This window comes from Cervus elaphus, chromosome 11 (genome assembly GCF_910594005.1).
Source record: "Cervus elaphus chromosome 11, mCerEla1.1, whole genome shotgun sequence".
Taxonomy (NCBI): Eukaryota; Metazoa; Chordata; class Mammalia; order Artiodactyla; family Cervidae; genus Cervus; species Cervus elaphus.
Genome location: NC_057825.1, coordinates 82,123,041 through 82,138,145, shown reverse-complemented (window position 1 = coordinate 82,138,145; position 15,105 = coordinate 82,123,041). Strand labels below are relative to the sequence as shown.

Here is a 15,105-nt window from a genome sequence, read left to right as displayed (position 1 = left end):
ATTAGCTTCTAGTCATGGCTACAATAGAATACTACTTAAAAATGATTAGCAAGTTACCATTTAGTTAATTGTTAGTTAATATCAAGAAATGCAGAGCCATTCACACACCTGCAGACAGAAAGGTGGTTTGTGAGAAGAGCAGTTAAAAAAGAAAAATACTAAGCTGAGTTTGTGGACTTTGGAAACTAGACAGGGCGATTTTGGCATTTGTTTCAGAAATGGGAACTCAACTGGTGAAGATTTCTGTGGTCCTTGGGGCTGGTGGTGACATCAGAGCTTTCCCATTTCCAGGTAAACATGAAACAGTTGCATGTTGGAACCATCAAAGTATGACATGGTGGGTTTTGGAGAGATCAGATGTAGCTAAGAGGGGAAATGGGAGGCAAAGATTTTAAGTTTTGATGAATGTTTTCTGATGAGAAACTATCATGTGGGGAAACAATTTAGAAGAAACAGCAGCCAGATTCAAATCTTGCTTCCTACTTCCTGCCCCCTCGCCCCCCAATGCTTTAGGCATTCTTAGTCTTCTGGATAACAGAAGATAACGGGGAAAGAATGACATGGTCAAAAATCTATCTTCCTAACAGTTGGGGCACAAGTGCACCAACCAGGGATGATTTGAACTGGAGGTAGCGGGGAGTTCTGAGAGAAAGCCTGGAGCTTTAGGGTGAGGCCTGAGGAGGTGGTTTCAGGGGAGAATTGCAGGCGGCTTCTGAAAAGGAAAGAGACTTTCACCCCAGCCAGCCATCATCTTACTTAATGAACACCCAGATGTACTGGGGTTGAGGAGAGAAAGTTCTTCCTCTATGGACTGGAATATAGTGGAAAAGGGCTCCTTACTGACCAGATGGAGGAAGTGTGGTAGACAGCTAAGGCCTTCATCTGTGAAACCAAATAACAGTCAGAGTTAAAAAAAAAAAAATCCAGTCAGTCATCAGGTGTCTAGACATCAGAATTTTAGTCTTTGCGTGGATCTGGATTCTTTCCTTAAATAAGGTAAAGGAATGCTTGCATTCTGCCCAATGATTTCAGTAAATGATAGAGTCATAATTAACTTATATAATAGCAACAGTGAGGACATTCATAGTATTATCTACGATAGTGAAAGAATGTATCCTTCTTTTGTGGATAGTGGAAGCATGCCTGACTCTGCCTCGGCATATGGAGAACTTGCTCAGTTGTGTAGGAGTTTTGGACAAAGAACTTCATGTCTGATGTCACTGTCATACACCTTGCATGAGGTCTTTTGATATTGCTTCTTAGTCGCTGGGCTAGTTTTTACCCGTTCTAGCTCAGAGCTGAAGCTAGCCAAAGGGCCCCAGCCTAGCTTATTAGAGGTTATTTCCAGAAAGCCTCCTCCCTCTAGGGACTTCTGACATGAACAAACTGGAGAAGGTGCAGAGCTGGAATGGATTACCCAACTGGCTTAACCAAGAGAAAGGAAGAATACACCCTCGACTGGGGACTCAATTGGACTGTTTTGAGTTGTTGCTCTTGATTGGGCTTGGTCTCCTATGTGGTGGTTGAGATAATAGAATCTCCTTAATCTGATTACTGTACTAATTTCTGCATTCTACCAAATGTAGCATATATGTGTGGTTGGCTTCAATAAATTTTTCATTTAAAAATGAAAACAAGCAAAAGCAAGAGTTTGTAATGTAATGCCCAGATTAAGTAAAGGCTCTTGATAACCTTGGTTGAGAGCAATGAATTCTATCCCTTAAAATCTAAGGGCCTTCTTAATTTGTGTAGTAGTTCCTTGATTGAATTGAAAATAGGATTTATTGAATTTTCTAATCCTTTCTCCCCCATTGACAATGCTATTACACGATTTCTTACACTGTCATACACAATTGTCACAAGTGTCCCCATAAAGGACTAGAAAGGTAAACTCTTTATGTGCACTGCAACTCTTAGTTACACGTGTCCTGAGTCATGAAATTCAAGGGAAGTTAAAATTATTCCAGATCTAGGAGGCAACTGTTTTAAAAATGCAAAACAATTTGGTTAGATAAAATATTTGAAAACAATTAAAACCAAATCAACCTGTACTTTATCTGTGTGCTGAGATTTTAGGTCCAGTGGATCAGAATACAGGGAAAAAACTAATGAGAATCCCTCAATGGATCCTTCACCCACCAAACAAGATTTCTTCAGAAACCGACTTGCTCTTGCAAATGAGCTTGACCAAGGAACAGCTGTGTAAAACATACTTAAAGTTGTATTGTCAAGTGGTAAGATGAGGATAAAAAGCTTGTATATATCTGTGTAGGAATATATATATATTGATGTATAAATCCCTGAGGAAAACTAATATAAATACTAACATATGAAACTAAATCAACATACAAGACATTGAAGAGATGAAGATTAGTCTGTGGTTGAGAGCTGGCTCTTTGAACAACACTTGGGACAAGGGAAATGAAGACTTTTCACAGCATTACAAAAACACAATAAATTTGGAGGAAAATAAATGCTTGTAAGAAAACTTCTACCTTGAAGTCATTCCCCCAGTATAATATTGAGCATGTTCATATTTAACATGGATGTGAAGTTTATGCTTCAGAGGTATTTAGCTTATTCATTTCGTCTTAGACTAGTATACACCATGCTAGGGGCCAGTTCTGTCATGGCATATATCTTCCAAAAACCCCAAGGCAACACCTAACATCCCTTAAGGCACAGCATCAGTTAACACAATTGTATTACGTGTTGCAAATACGAGTTGTGGAAAATTTGTGCTTAAACCATGACACAGAAGGTTCACAGCTTAAAGACATGTTGATATGCAAATAGGAAAAGACCTTAAGAGTAGTATTCCTCTTGTTTTATGGTTATGAAAACCAGTGCAGGGAATAGTAATTCCTCTAGAAACCGGGGGTTCAAAAAAACATTTTCCCTCATGTGGGTTGTGGGTTGTGCTGTGGATGGGAAAAAGTCCAGAGTCTATGTTTTATTAAATACTCAGGATTCAAAGATCTACCAGTGATCCTGAGTGTCACTCATACTCATGACCACGTGGACTGAGAAGAAAGCATTGATTTAGCCTCATTGTCTTAAAAGAGGTTCTTCAGTCTCTAAAGAAGGTAGCAACAATGTCTATACTTTACTGGCTTACACACAGTGGTTGCTACAAACACCAAGTCAGAATGAAAGCTTAGGGCTAGCATTACCTTATTCTGTTTTCCAGAAGTAAGTTGAAAAGAAAGTTCTTACAGTACAGGCAGAAGAATTATTGCAATGAGGCTTGCCTGGCTATAGGGAAATAAAATGTGCTCTGTTTCCACACAGATATGGCCCAGATGGTCCTTGACATGCCTAGACTTCGGAATCGTAATAGAAAACAATTAGGTTTAAACAATCCGTCTCTATTTCTAAGCAGTTCTCTGTAACTTGGGGCATAGGTTACTACTATTCATTGAGAATCTTGGTACTGCAGCTGACTTCTCCAGAGGGCTGTTCCTCTAGTGATGTACTGTTTGATAAAATAGGGGAAGTTTCACTTGTAAGTCTTACAAGTTTTCTTCTCCTTGTCTGATGACTAATCAGGAACCCATCTATTAGCATCTTGAATAAAAGGAGTCTGGAACAGTCACAGGATAACTGCCAGCTTTTTGGAGTTTCTGCTATTTAATTTGAAGCCAAGCTTTTCATTTTTCTGAAATTAATGAACTCCTTTGAAATTAGATGTCTATTATCAGGCCACAGATGTTTTTGGGGGTCAGTGCTTAAAAGCATAGTGTGAAATCGACTGGACACGAAAAGTGAAACAGCAGACATAAGCTCGTAAATAAAAGATTAAAAACAAAATTTCTTTCCCCTTCATATTGTTTATTATAGAAATGATCAATTACTGGGAAGGTTTCAAAAATATCACACACATCCCAAATTTTCATTTTGATAACATCCTTTGAAAAATCTTAATGCTGCATTTGTAGCACAACTCCACTTAGTTGTATTTTAGGAACGTAACCTATAAAAACTAATTGTAATGTTGCTGCTCTCTGGGTCTCAATCACCTGATATCTGGATTTTTTCCTGGTAGATTTCCTCCTGCTCCCATCAATCTCACAGGTCTCTAACATCTCATTCCGAAATATTGCTTGTGTGAAACTCTTTGACTGTTCTTATTTGTCTACAGTCAAATTCCAAATTCCTTGACTTGACATTCAGTCTCTCTCCCTCCAGTACAGCTCCAGTTATTTCTCTGGCTCCTCTCTCCCTGTTTGCAGTCCGGGTGAACTACTGTACCTCAGCTAAGCTGGGCTCTTATTATTTCCTGGCAAGCCATGCACCTTGCTCAGTTTCACTCCTGCTTCATGTCTTTACTCTGGCCTCCTCTGCTAATCTTTAAGACCCAAATCTAAGCCTCATCTTTCTGTGGCCTCTTGTGGTGCAACTTGTCTATCTTTTGATGGGTATGTCTTGTCTTCCCAACAAGAATGTAAGATGCTGCAAGGGCAGGAACTATACCAGAGCTTTTGAAATTCTTTCCACCTCTGGAATAGTAGGTGCTCAGTAAATGGCTGATATCAATATTAATGGGGGTGCTCTAAAAGAGACCACAGAAATTAATTTCTACTCATAATTGGTCAAAGAGTTTCAGGGTTGTCACTTTACTTTCCTGTCTTTTTAAAAAGAAAAATACCAATCACAAAGGAAATAAAATACAGTTGTCATCAGAAGCAGGTAAAGGCACCACTACCTTTCACAGTATCTGCATTAGAAAACATCTCTCCATTAAGGAAACAGTTTGCTGCTCTTCCAGGCTGTACTGGCTGATTTCATCATCTTTATAGGTAGTGCTGTAAACTGAGGAAGGAGACATGATCTTTAATGATATTGATTAAGGCTATTTAACTGATGTCACACTAGGGATGAGGTCAGGGTGGGGAAGACTTGGGAACTGCTAAAACTTGTTGCCTCCAGTCCTCTGGAGAAGCATGGTTTACAAAGGAGACCACTGACAGCTTCTGGAAGTGTTTGGATTAGCAGAAAGAAGCATTCCACCAAAAATGAAGTGGGTATTTCTGCCCACGCTGGGAGTGGCTACTGATTCCTTCTGCATTCTTGTGAGGTCTGTATAGAACCCCAGGCAAGGATTGTCCTGCTTTTCTGATTCCAGAACTGGAACCTCATAGAACCAGGAGTTTATGGACTAACTTTCTGGGGTTCCATGTGGTGGGTTATTTCATCATAGTTTAAACTTCTTGAAATTACTGTCTCTTGCTTGCTCAAGGAAAACCCTTTGAAAAGTGTTTCTATAGCACCTCCTGTCATAATCACTCACCTCCTTCACGTCTGTACGAATATATTATCTTCCCTATGAGGGCACTTAGAAAATTGAAGATTCCTGGGTAACATTTCAGTTCCACTCTATTGCAATATTTCAGAGTGGGGCCCGTGAGTCTGCATTTTAAATGCACTCAGATGATTCTTTGGCCCACTGAAATTTGAGCCACTACTTCAATTCAATAAATTGAATGAGTCAGTATATAAACCACAAAACTCAGTTTCTAAACACAGATTGACTTTTAGGACAGAATAAAGGATTATACTTACCTTGAGTTACAGAAAACTGGTAGTTCATGAAAACCCCAATTAAATCTTATTTAATTTACCATCTGTGTCCTCTATTATCATTTGATTAAAAATATATACATGATCAGTGTTCTTTCTAAGAAACTGGTAAAATTGACTGTATATTCTGAATAATCTATTGCATGCACTTAGAAACATGAGAAAATGAATGTCTTACATTAAGTGGTATAGTAAAATTAAGTCTAGTTTTCAGACTAGATTTTCTCTTGAAATATCACCATACTAAACTTCCTTCCTGAGGCTAAAACAGGGATGCTCTGGGAACACTGGGGATTCTCATATTCTGAGAGCCAATTTGACTTAACGATGTACATTTCCCACTCAGCCTGGGAGCATCTTAATATCTGTGCAGGGGCCAGTGAGTCTCGCATGGTAGAGAAGGGTTGAGGGAAAAAAGGGTGAGACAGTTTTTCAAAAAGGAAATGGATTAAAAGAAGGTTGAGAAAACTGATGGGAGAGACACTTCTATATTTTAAGGGAAAAGTTTAAAAATTGATGTGTGACACTAAATTTAGACACATGAGAACATAAGAATGTGCTGTAAGCAGTGCTGAAAGTACTTTTTTGGGAAATTATCAGAGATTTGAAATAGTATTTTTGTCCTTAAGCCAAATAACTTGCTTCCCAAAATTTATTGTGCTTTCAAAGAGCTTAGTGCATAATCTTTAATAAGTTATCAAATGTGTTAAATATCCTTGTAGAGATATTTTTATTCCTTCTTCTTGTTTCATTCCTTTCAGAGATAGTAGCATTCAGTGCTCCTAATCCTTGGCAGGAAGACTGGATGTGTAAGTGTTTCTTCCTCACGTATGTAAACCTGTTCATCTGAAGATCGTGGTGTCTACTGTAAAGGGCTGGTGTGGGTCCCATCTGCGTTTCTAAGTGGTCTGTTTCCACTTAGCGCTAGAGCCCATCCCCTCTTCTCATTATCATATTTTCCTTTGCCACTGGGGCAAACCCTTTAGAATACAAACACGCTTTTATTTCTCCCATTTTACAAAAGAAACTTGATTGCTCTAGCTCTGTCTCAGTTCTCGGCTTCCTTTGATTCCTCCCATTCCATAGCACTCCCCTGACTGCTTCTGTCAAGGGTGCTGGTGATTTTCACCCTTGCTAAACGAATTCTGTCATTTTATTCCCCATGTCAAATAGCACTGGACATGCTGATCACTTCCTTCTTCAGAAATTCCTTCCGTACTCGGCCTCAAGGACACAACGGGCTCGCCATTCTCACCTCCATTCCTTCCTGGTCTGTGTGGTGGTTCCTCCTCTCTCCTCTTTCATGTTACGATGCCTGAGGGCTCTTTGCTTAAATTTCTTTTTCCAGTCTGTGCTCTCTTCTTTGGTGATCTTATCTGGTTTGTTGCCTTTACTATATAATGTTTATGAGAGTGACTCCCAATTTTATATCTTCAACCGTGAACTCTCTCTGACTCCAGACTCACATTTCCACCTGTCTCCTGGGCACTTCTCAGATGTCTTCTGTATTTACTGAAGCCCAAGCCTGTTTCAGCTGAATCTTCCCCACTTCAGTTATTGATAACTTTGTCCTTCCAATTGCTCAGGCCCCAAATCTGGAACAATTCCTTCCTTGACAATTCTGTTTCTTAAACCCAACATCAAGTCTATCAGCAACTTAGCTGTCGTCAGCAATATATTAGGGCTCCGATCTCTCCTCACTACCTCCTCTGCCATCACCCTGGCCAATCTGCTGTCTACTGGGCTAGCTGCCCTATTCCCACTCATAACCTCGAATTATTCTCAACACTGCACCCAGAATGCCAGCCAGGGTGTTGTTAATATGTAAATGTGATCACATCGAACCCTCTAAGGGCTCTATTTCTCTCAGACAGAAACGAAAGCCATTACAAAGGGTCTGGACCCCCTTAAACCTCTGACAGCATCTCCTGTTCACTCATATTCATCTTCTCCAGACACAAGTAGCCTTGCCATTCCTCAGATATATTAAGCATGCTTCTGTCTCCACACTTTTGAATTGGCTGTTCCTTGTGATTTGGCGTTCTTCTTTTCCTAGATACTTGCATGTCTCACTTCTGCACCTCCTTCAAGGCTTTACTGTGTCCTCTCCTGCACGAGGCCGACTCTCCCCACACTGGTCAGGTTTCACTTCCCCTGCCTCTGCTTGTCATCTTGTCTGGCCTTTGTTCATAGCAGTTACAACATTCTTACATATATCTGTTCTTACATTCTGTTCTTGTCTACGTTTCCTCACTAGATTATTAGTCCCGCGATGATGCGGATTTTTGTCTGTTTTGTTCATTGCTATATTCCTAGCATCAAAACTGTACCAGATGCAATAAATATTTGTTTAATGTTGAATAGTCAGATGGGCCCTTATCAAATGTTTATAACTAACGTCACTCAAAACCAATTTAAATGACAGTGAACATCAAAGAAGCTATATGGTATGTAATCAAATTATGGGAACTTCAGGATGAAATCAAACTCTTAACAGATATCTAAAAACAGGCAAACTCTGAAGATATATCCCTCATAACTTTAGTTACTATTAAACACTCTGTGAAAGGCATTGGGTTTTAGACATCTTACCTTTAAAGTTCACAGTAGTCCCAGGTAGATCTATTAACCTTATGTACTGAGAAACAGAGACTCAGATTATTTATATATCTTCTCCAAAGTCACACATCTAATGGGTCATGGAAGCATAATATGAACACAGAAATCTGACTCCAAAGCACGTGCCTGTTGTACTCCACCAACAGTGATTTTTCCTTTTCTAAATGAGTCATGATGGTAGAGAAACTAGCTTCTAAAAAAGGGCTGTAGCTTTCTTTCTTGTCTCCAATGACAGTCAAAAGTCCTAAAACAGTAGAATGGCTATAAGGCAAAGTCCTCCTTGCCATCTGCATCTATCTGCAAAAATGGTCTCTGCTGAACCCTAGAGGCTCAAGTGCCCTGAATCCGTGATGAGCTAGTGACTAAGTAAAAAGGCAAAATACCTGGTTAAAATTCAAAAGAAGTGGTGTTTCAAAAGCAAATCTGAAATCAGGCAGGTCTGACTAATCAATATTAATGTTATCTTCCTACAGCTATTAAATTGATTACCTAGAATATACCCAATAATACATATTTGGATTTCACAGTGGACTACAAATGGAATTTGTACGAATTAATGATTTTGGGTCTTTAAACCAGGGGTTAAAAACAAACAAACAAAAAAACCGTGAATTTTGACTGTTCCGGAAAGCAGTCCTCCAAATACCAGGAATCAGTTGCTTCAATTTTTAAATAAGGGCATTAGATCTCTCAGGATCATGAGTTTTCACATTCTGTAGTTCACCGTGAATGACCTCACATTTGCATAATTCTTTACAGTGTGCAGCTGTAAGCTGTATCTTTTCCTGCCAAGCCTACAAAGAATTGCTGAATGTCAGTCTGCCATGTTCCAGCAGGTCTCAGCAAAACCTGCCTTTCGAGGAACTGTGGTATCTTAAAAACTTCTTTTAGGGAATACAAATGCCTCAGCCCTCCCCCTGTAACTTATCCAAGTAACACCCAAGGTCACTAAAGCACTAATTTTCATCCTGCTGTCCTCCCACTCACTCTATTCAGAGAGTGTGCAACAGGAGGAAGTATTCAACTTCTTTTATAATACTGTGATACAGAAAAAAGCAGCTCAAAGCAAGAGCATGATTAAGAGCAAACCATTTCTACAGAGTATGAGCTAAAATGAGAGTCACTGATGACATTAAAATGTTGCTCTCTAAAATAAACACATGCAAAAATAATACACGTGTGGGCTATGTAAGGCATTTTTCTTTATTATTTTTCGGTTTATCTTAGTAATGCCAGAAAAATAACAGCCATTATTTTCACTTTAAATGCAAACCAAATACTGCTGCACACAGAGTACAAAGATCACCTATGAACATGGTTAGGTACAAAGGCCGTATTAGATGTGTAGACCGCACTTTGTTTTTACATCAAAGTAAGACTGACAGAGCAATTTTTGGGACAATTATTTTAGCAAATAACCGTGCTACTAAACAAAGGCAAATACACACATATATACACAAACATGTTTCAACTAAAGTTATTCGTGTCACTTTGACAAACGAAGGCTTCTTCTCTGGTGGGTTTCACCAGATATTTGCACCCCAGAGTCCCCTGCCCTGATCCCGCCCCCAAATGCTGACTTGATCTGAAGAAAAAAACTAGAGATGTTCTTAATTAAAGGCACATTTGGCAGCTACTGAAAAGTGGCATGCATCTGGCACAGGTGCGCTCTCCCTAAAGCCACACATGTGACTTCCATCTGCTATGCATCTTGTTTCTTTGAGTGGTAGTCCAATGTGATCCACCTTTAGCTAACTTGCTCTGTAATTCTGCAGCAATTGGCTACTTAATGCACTATTTTCATTAAAGGCAAAAGGGAAATTTGCTCACAGTTGACAGAAAATGCACTTTACGGTGTCAAAAATGGAAAATAAGGCATGAAATTTACAAAACAAGTTACAAGTGCTTTTGTTGTTCAGATTTATCATATAGACTTCATGCTTTTCTTTAACTAGAGCTCAAAAGATTTCATTGGCTCATGTATAAAGGATTATGAAATGATTTTAAAAGTAATGAGATGCTTCAAAAGAAAAATATTGAATAAATAAACTAAGTCACCACTTTCCCTTATAAATAATTTTACTGCATAATTCTTTCAGCCAAACTGGTATTAACCCTGTGATGCTTATTTTACTGGTAAAGATTAATGTGCAACTCCATAGGACCTACACTTGTACAACAGTCATACGATATAGGTTAAAAGATAAGTGAACCTACCTATAGCAGCAGAAAACCAAGAAATAAATGGTTTATTTTTCCTTTCTGAATCTGGAGGGAAAAAAAATAGGTTTTCCTCAATATGTATAACACTAATAAATTGGAATTATCCCCCCTATTTGCATTATCTGTTTTGCTGAGCCACTTAAAACTCTCAATTTAAGCTGTCATTAAAAGACAAACGATGAGGTACATGATTAAAGTGAGCTAAATTTGAGAATTAAGACAAGATAGTGATCATAGATAGCAACTAATTTTTGGTTTAATTTTTAATGTAGGGAAAAACACATTAAGGAATTTGGAACCACAATGTAGCCTCCGGCTGAAAAAGTACGGTTCACTACACTGTTCTGTTAACTGTAGTATAATTAGGGTGGCATGCTCTTCGCTAAATTTAGATTTCTTAAAACATTCTTGAGTTGTTAGAGCGTAGTAACCTACTGAACACATAATCTGATATCCAACAACCTTTAATTAAGCAAACTTTTGACGTTTATACATTTCCTGATAATTTGTAGTCTTAAAATACATTTGGAGATGCAGAAAGAGTAAATAACCTTTCAATAAATTTAGAAACATATACTTTATTTGTTCCTGTTTTTAAAAGTACTTAGATGTGAAAAGCCTCCCTTTCTATTATATTGGTTATTGGCCCATGTAGGTAAATTCAGCCTTGAAATATTTTCATTTTGTTGATCCAAAGATAATGAAACAACTAAGAGCATTTCCATTTCTAAAAGAAATGTTCCATGTTTTGGAATGTGGTTTAGAAAAGTCATGCTGCACTGACTGTCTTGTAATGTCCTGAATTCAAAAGCAGAATTTTGTGGTGATGCATTTATCTTCTCAGCCACTTCTTGTCCCTGGATTAAGTAGATTTCAGTTACTACAAAGAGTAAATCTGCCAGTGAGTTAATGCTTCACATGTGAAGAAGGCAAGGATACAGTTTTCTTACCACTGTTTAAGGGCATCCAATTGAAATTTTTCTAATCAGTTACCACTGCAGAAAATCTTTTGCCCCCACTTTTACACTTCAGAGTACAAGTATCCTCTGTCCACAATGCATATACAGCTGATGCACAGTGAAGCGGTCGCCTAGAACCACCAGGGTAAAAGAATACTTCCCTTTGGAAGAAGTATGATTAGAACTTCAAATCTGAGTTTTTCCTCTTTATGCAATCAGGCAGGTTGAAAAGAGGTCATTACCTTATTAGAAGGCTAACACACTGGCCAGAGGGATACTGAATGGGCTCCAATGTGACTTTTCTCAGGTTCTCATTTGGAGTTAGGGTTGGGGTAATTAAAGAGAAGTGTGCATAAGACACATAAAGGGAAATCCTAGGGATGATGAGGCTGGTCTAATCAAAAGTCATGGAAATTCTGGAATGTGTATTATGATTAATTGTAGCAGCACTAGTAAGTAGGCTTAGATAAATACTTGTTGAATGAATGGTCTTATGGATGCTTTGCAAACAAGAGTGGATTTGAAATAAATTTTGGGGGAGACTTTTGAAAGGAGACATTTCATAAAAGTGGCTACCCTGACAGGAATGGTACAAATATTAAAAACAAAAGATTCAACTCTAACAAATAAATAAGAAAGGATATGACAGGATGGATTGCTTAATGATGATGCAACCAACGTTCTGGTCTTAAAGGACTATATATTGTACTACTGTGATGTATATTTAATGCTCTAATAAATATCACAGAAAATTATTAAAGTACTAGGTTTCCACCATGATGCAGCACTTCTAAAAATGCCTCTAATGGCATGGTTAACAGAACTGCTGAAATGTTACTTCATTATTCAGAGGACACATGCAGATACAGATGAACTGATGACTCTCTAAGGATGGAATACTGCACACTTCACAGATATTACAGTGGAGACTAATAACATTTTTTCTCTTCAACAAGTTGCATGCATTTCAGTCACAGTATTTGTTAGACTCAGAAGGTCAGTACATAGGTTTAATGAATAATCCATACTATGATATTAATGATGTAGGTAGATGTTCTATTATGAATAGTTCTGATAGAGCAAAGACCTCAGGCAAGGTAGAGTGTTTAATATAAACTTTAACAAACTGTAATACATGTTACCTAGGAAATTAAAAACCTTACAAAGCTCTGCTTAAAAGATACCCATCCTACTCTAACCAAATATTTTCCTACATGCCAAACTGCAACTTTAGATCATTCTTTTAAGAGGAATACATACATCCAGGACTAGAAACCAAGGCGTACCACAATACGAGCTTTTATGCTTAGTGTTGTGTGTGTGTGTGTATGTATGTGTGTGTTTCAACTGAAAGAAATAAGAATCAACCATTTTCTCCATATAATAATTTAATATATGCCAGCCAAACAAAGTATTTGTATCTTTATTCAATTAAATTAAAACAGACCTGCCAGGTATATTATATAACATTCACTATATACACATGATTTAGGCAATGCAAGGTAATTCTAGATATGCTGATCACTCAACTATTAGTCAAACATGACTGGTGTCAGCGACGCCCAACAAGTGCTCCTTTCCCACCGGGTAACTGCATCTCCACAGTATGGTTAGAGGGACATCTACAAGCCATGACACGGATTACCAGTAAACTTCTGTGGGAAAAGGGGGGAAATGACAGTCTAGCATAAAGATTAACAGTCTCCTAAATGTAAATCATATGCTTGACAGTTACATTTTTAGAAGAGTTCTTCTGTCATTGTTATAAAACTTCTCGTTTGAAGGCAACACCACCACATTCTGTTTGTGTAGGGAGGGTGGGTAGGGCGATGCTCTTAAAATTGGCATAATTATTCTTAAAAAAAAAAAAAGTACCTCTTTGGTGAAGCCTCGGTACCCACTCACTTCACTGTGATAATCTGTAAACAGGACCGCGGGATGGTGCTGGGCTTGATTCCAACAAGGGCAGGTACCACGGCCTTTCCTCACAGTCCTCTGAATGAGTTTTAAGAAAATATTCTAAAGTAGGACGAGTAAAAGCAAAGGAAAACAAAGGAGGATTTGAAGATCCCTGTTTAAGATTTCTTTTTAAAAAGTGCATAAGATTTTGAATTACAAAAACTGTCATCATGTGGGCCTGCTGGACACTAGACTGTTTTCCATCCCTTTAATGATAAAGATCACTTCACAAAAAGAGGACTCCTGCCTACTGGCTGGCAAAAGGTTCCTTTACTTGATTTTCAGGTGAAATCAGTTGTCCACTTCCTCTAGATCAGTCTTTCCATATTCACTTTATAATTATGTCCGTGTTAAAATTCATTGTCTTATGACTGCATCTTGAAGTAGAGTCGTTAGTGTTTGGAGTTCTCATTTTAACTCCTCAGTGCTGGCACGTTCAGTGCATCCATCGCCAGCAATGGATCTGGGGCTAGGAAAGCGTACATCCTGGTCCAGAGGGACTCAGGAAGAATGGGCATTCTCCAGCAGTGGTGGCCCATCTCTGTGCACGGACGGGTGGGTGTGCTCCCTTTTGTAAGTTTTTGGAGGGAGTTTAGGGATATGCTGAGAAGTGCTTTGTCGTGGAGGAACAGGCGGCCCAGCAATGGAATGGAGGTCCACTTCTTGTGTCAATGGTGGTGACGGCAGATGCCTTCTTGTTCCATGAGGAGAAGGTGTTTGAGGAGGAGGTGGTGTAAAGGGGGAGGGGCTGTTTGGGAAGAAGGCATTACTATGGTCACTTTTTTTGCCCAAAGGGGGAGGTTGGAGATGTAGTGGTGAGCTTGAGAAAACATCAGGTGTCCTCACGGGTTCTCGTGGAGGTAATAAGGGAGGGCTTTCAGGAGGGTCTGATATAGAGGTCCGGTCTGATATTGAATACCGTGGTGAATAGGCTTTTGATGTGGGTTGCCTAGGAGGAATTGCTGGGGGGCTGTCCAAATGCTTAGACATCATCTAACATAAATGGAAAAAAAGAACATTTATTAACAACATATGTAGCACCATGAATATACTAAGAATTAAGCTGGGTTTTCAAATATGTTATTGGAAGAACTCTAGGTGTGGATCAGGGAGTTTTGCCATATGCTTTAAATTGGAGGTTATTGGCAGTTCATTCATTAAAAAAAGTATTTTTCCTTCAATGTTAAGCTATTATTTTTCTCAAAATTTTGTTGTTTGCTGCTGCTTACCTATCATTCAATCTAATATAAGATCATTTCAACTTAGCATGTTACCTATCAATTTTACAATATTAAATTTACTGTAATAGCATTTCATGGTATTCTGCAAAGAGTTTTGCCTTGCCCAGGTGCTCTGCTCTCTGGACACTTTGAGACCACTGAATCATGTTAACAGTTGGCAAAGAAAGAAATTTAAACAGGTAGGGAAAAAAAAACAGCTATTATGAGCTGTTAAGGTCTCTTCTGACCTGGAATTTTCATGAAAATCCCACTTAAAAGCCTGTCAGATTCACCTGTTACAGGCTTAGATATGTAACATTTAGCACTGAGATATAGTTTCATTTAAAACATGCCTTCATATAAAGCTTCAGATCTCTTTCCTTATGTCTATCTTTTTAAAGAACTGCTTGAGACTACATTACTCTTAAATTATAGGTTAAACTTGTGTTTTTGTTTTTTTTTTGAAAACCTACCAGAAAACTGTTTTCAGAAGAAATAAAACATTACTGCATGGTAAACCCATACTTAATTCTGGTTTACACTCT

At 38.4% G+C, this 15,105-nt stretch overlaps 2 protein-coding genes across 9 annotated transcripts in view; one reads left to right on the top strand and one right to left on the bottom strand.

The window, feature by feature from the left end:
- Positions 1-15,105, top strand: part of ARHGEF33 (Rho guanine nucleotide exchange factor 33) — a 114,999-nt gene that overhangs the window by 72,516 nt on the left and 27,378 nt on the right. The window contains exons 18-19 of one of the 5 annotated variants that reach the window (XM_043918191.1): positions 217-291; positions 2,077-2,208. In XM_043918191.1, the coding sequence (XP_043774126.1) occupies positions 217-268 (52 nt within the window). In that variant the 3' untranslated portion in view covers positions 269-291; positions 2,077-2,208. Of the gene's footprint in view, positions 1-216; positions 292-1,366; positions 1,672-2,069; positions 2,710-15,105 lie in introns of those variants that run through there. The other 4 variants (XM_043918192.1, XM_043918190.1, XM_043918193.1 and 1 more) reach the window with 4 other exon arrangements.
- SOS1 (SOS Ras/Rac guanine nucleotide exchange factor 1) overlaps positions 9,382-15,105 on the bottom strand; it is a 129,490-nt gene continuing 123,766 nt past the window's right edge. For all 4 annotated transcript variants that reach the window (XM_043918184.1, XM_043918185.1, XM_043918188.1 and 1 more), the window contains one exon: positions 9,382-14,333. In XM_043918184.1, coding sequence (XP_043774119.1) covers positions 13,842-14,333 — 492 coding nt within the window. In that variant the 3' untranslated portion in view covers positions 9,382-13,841. The remainder of the gene's footprint in view (positions 14,334-15,105) is intronic.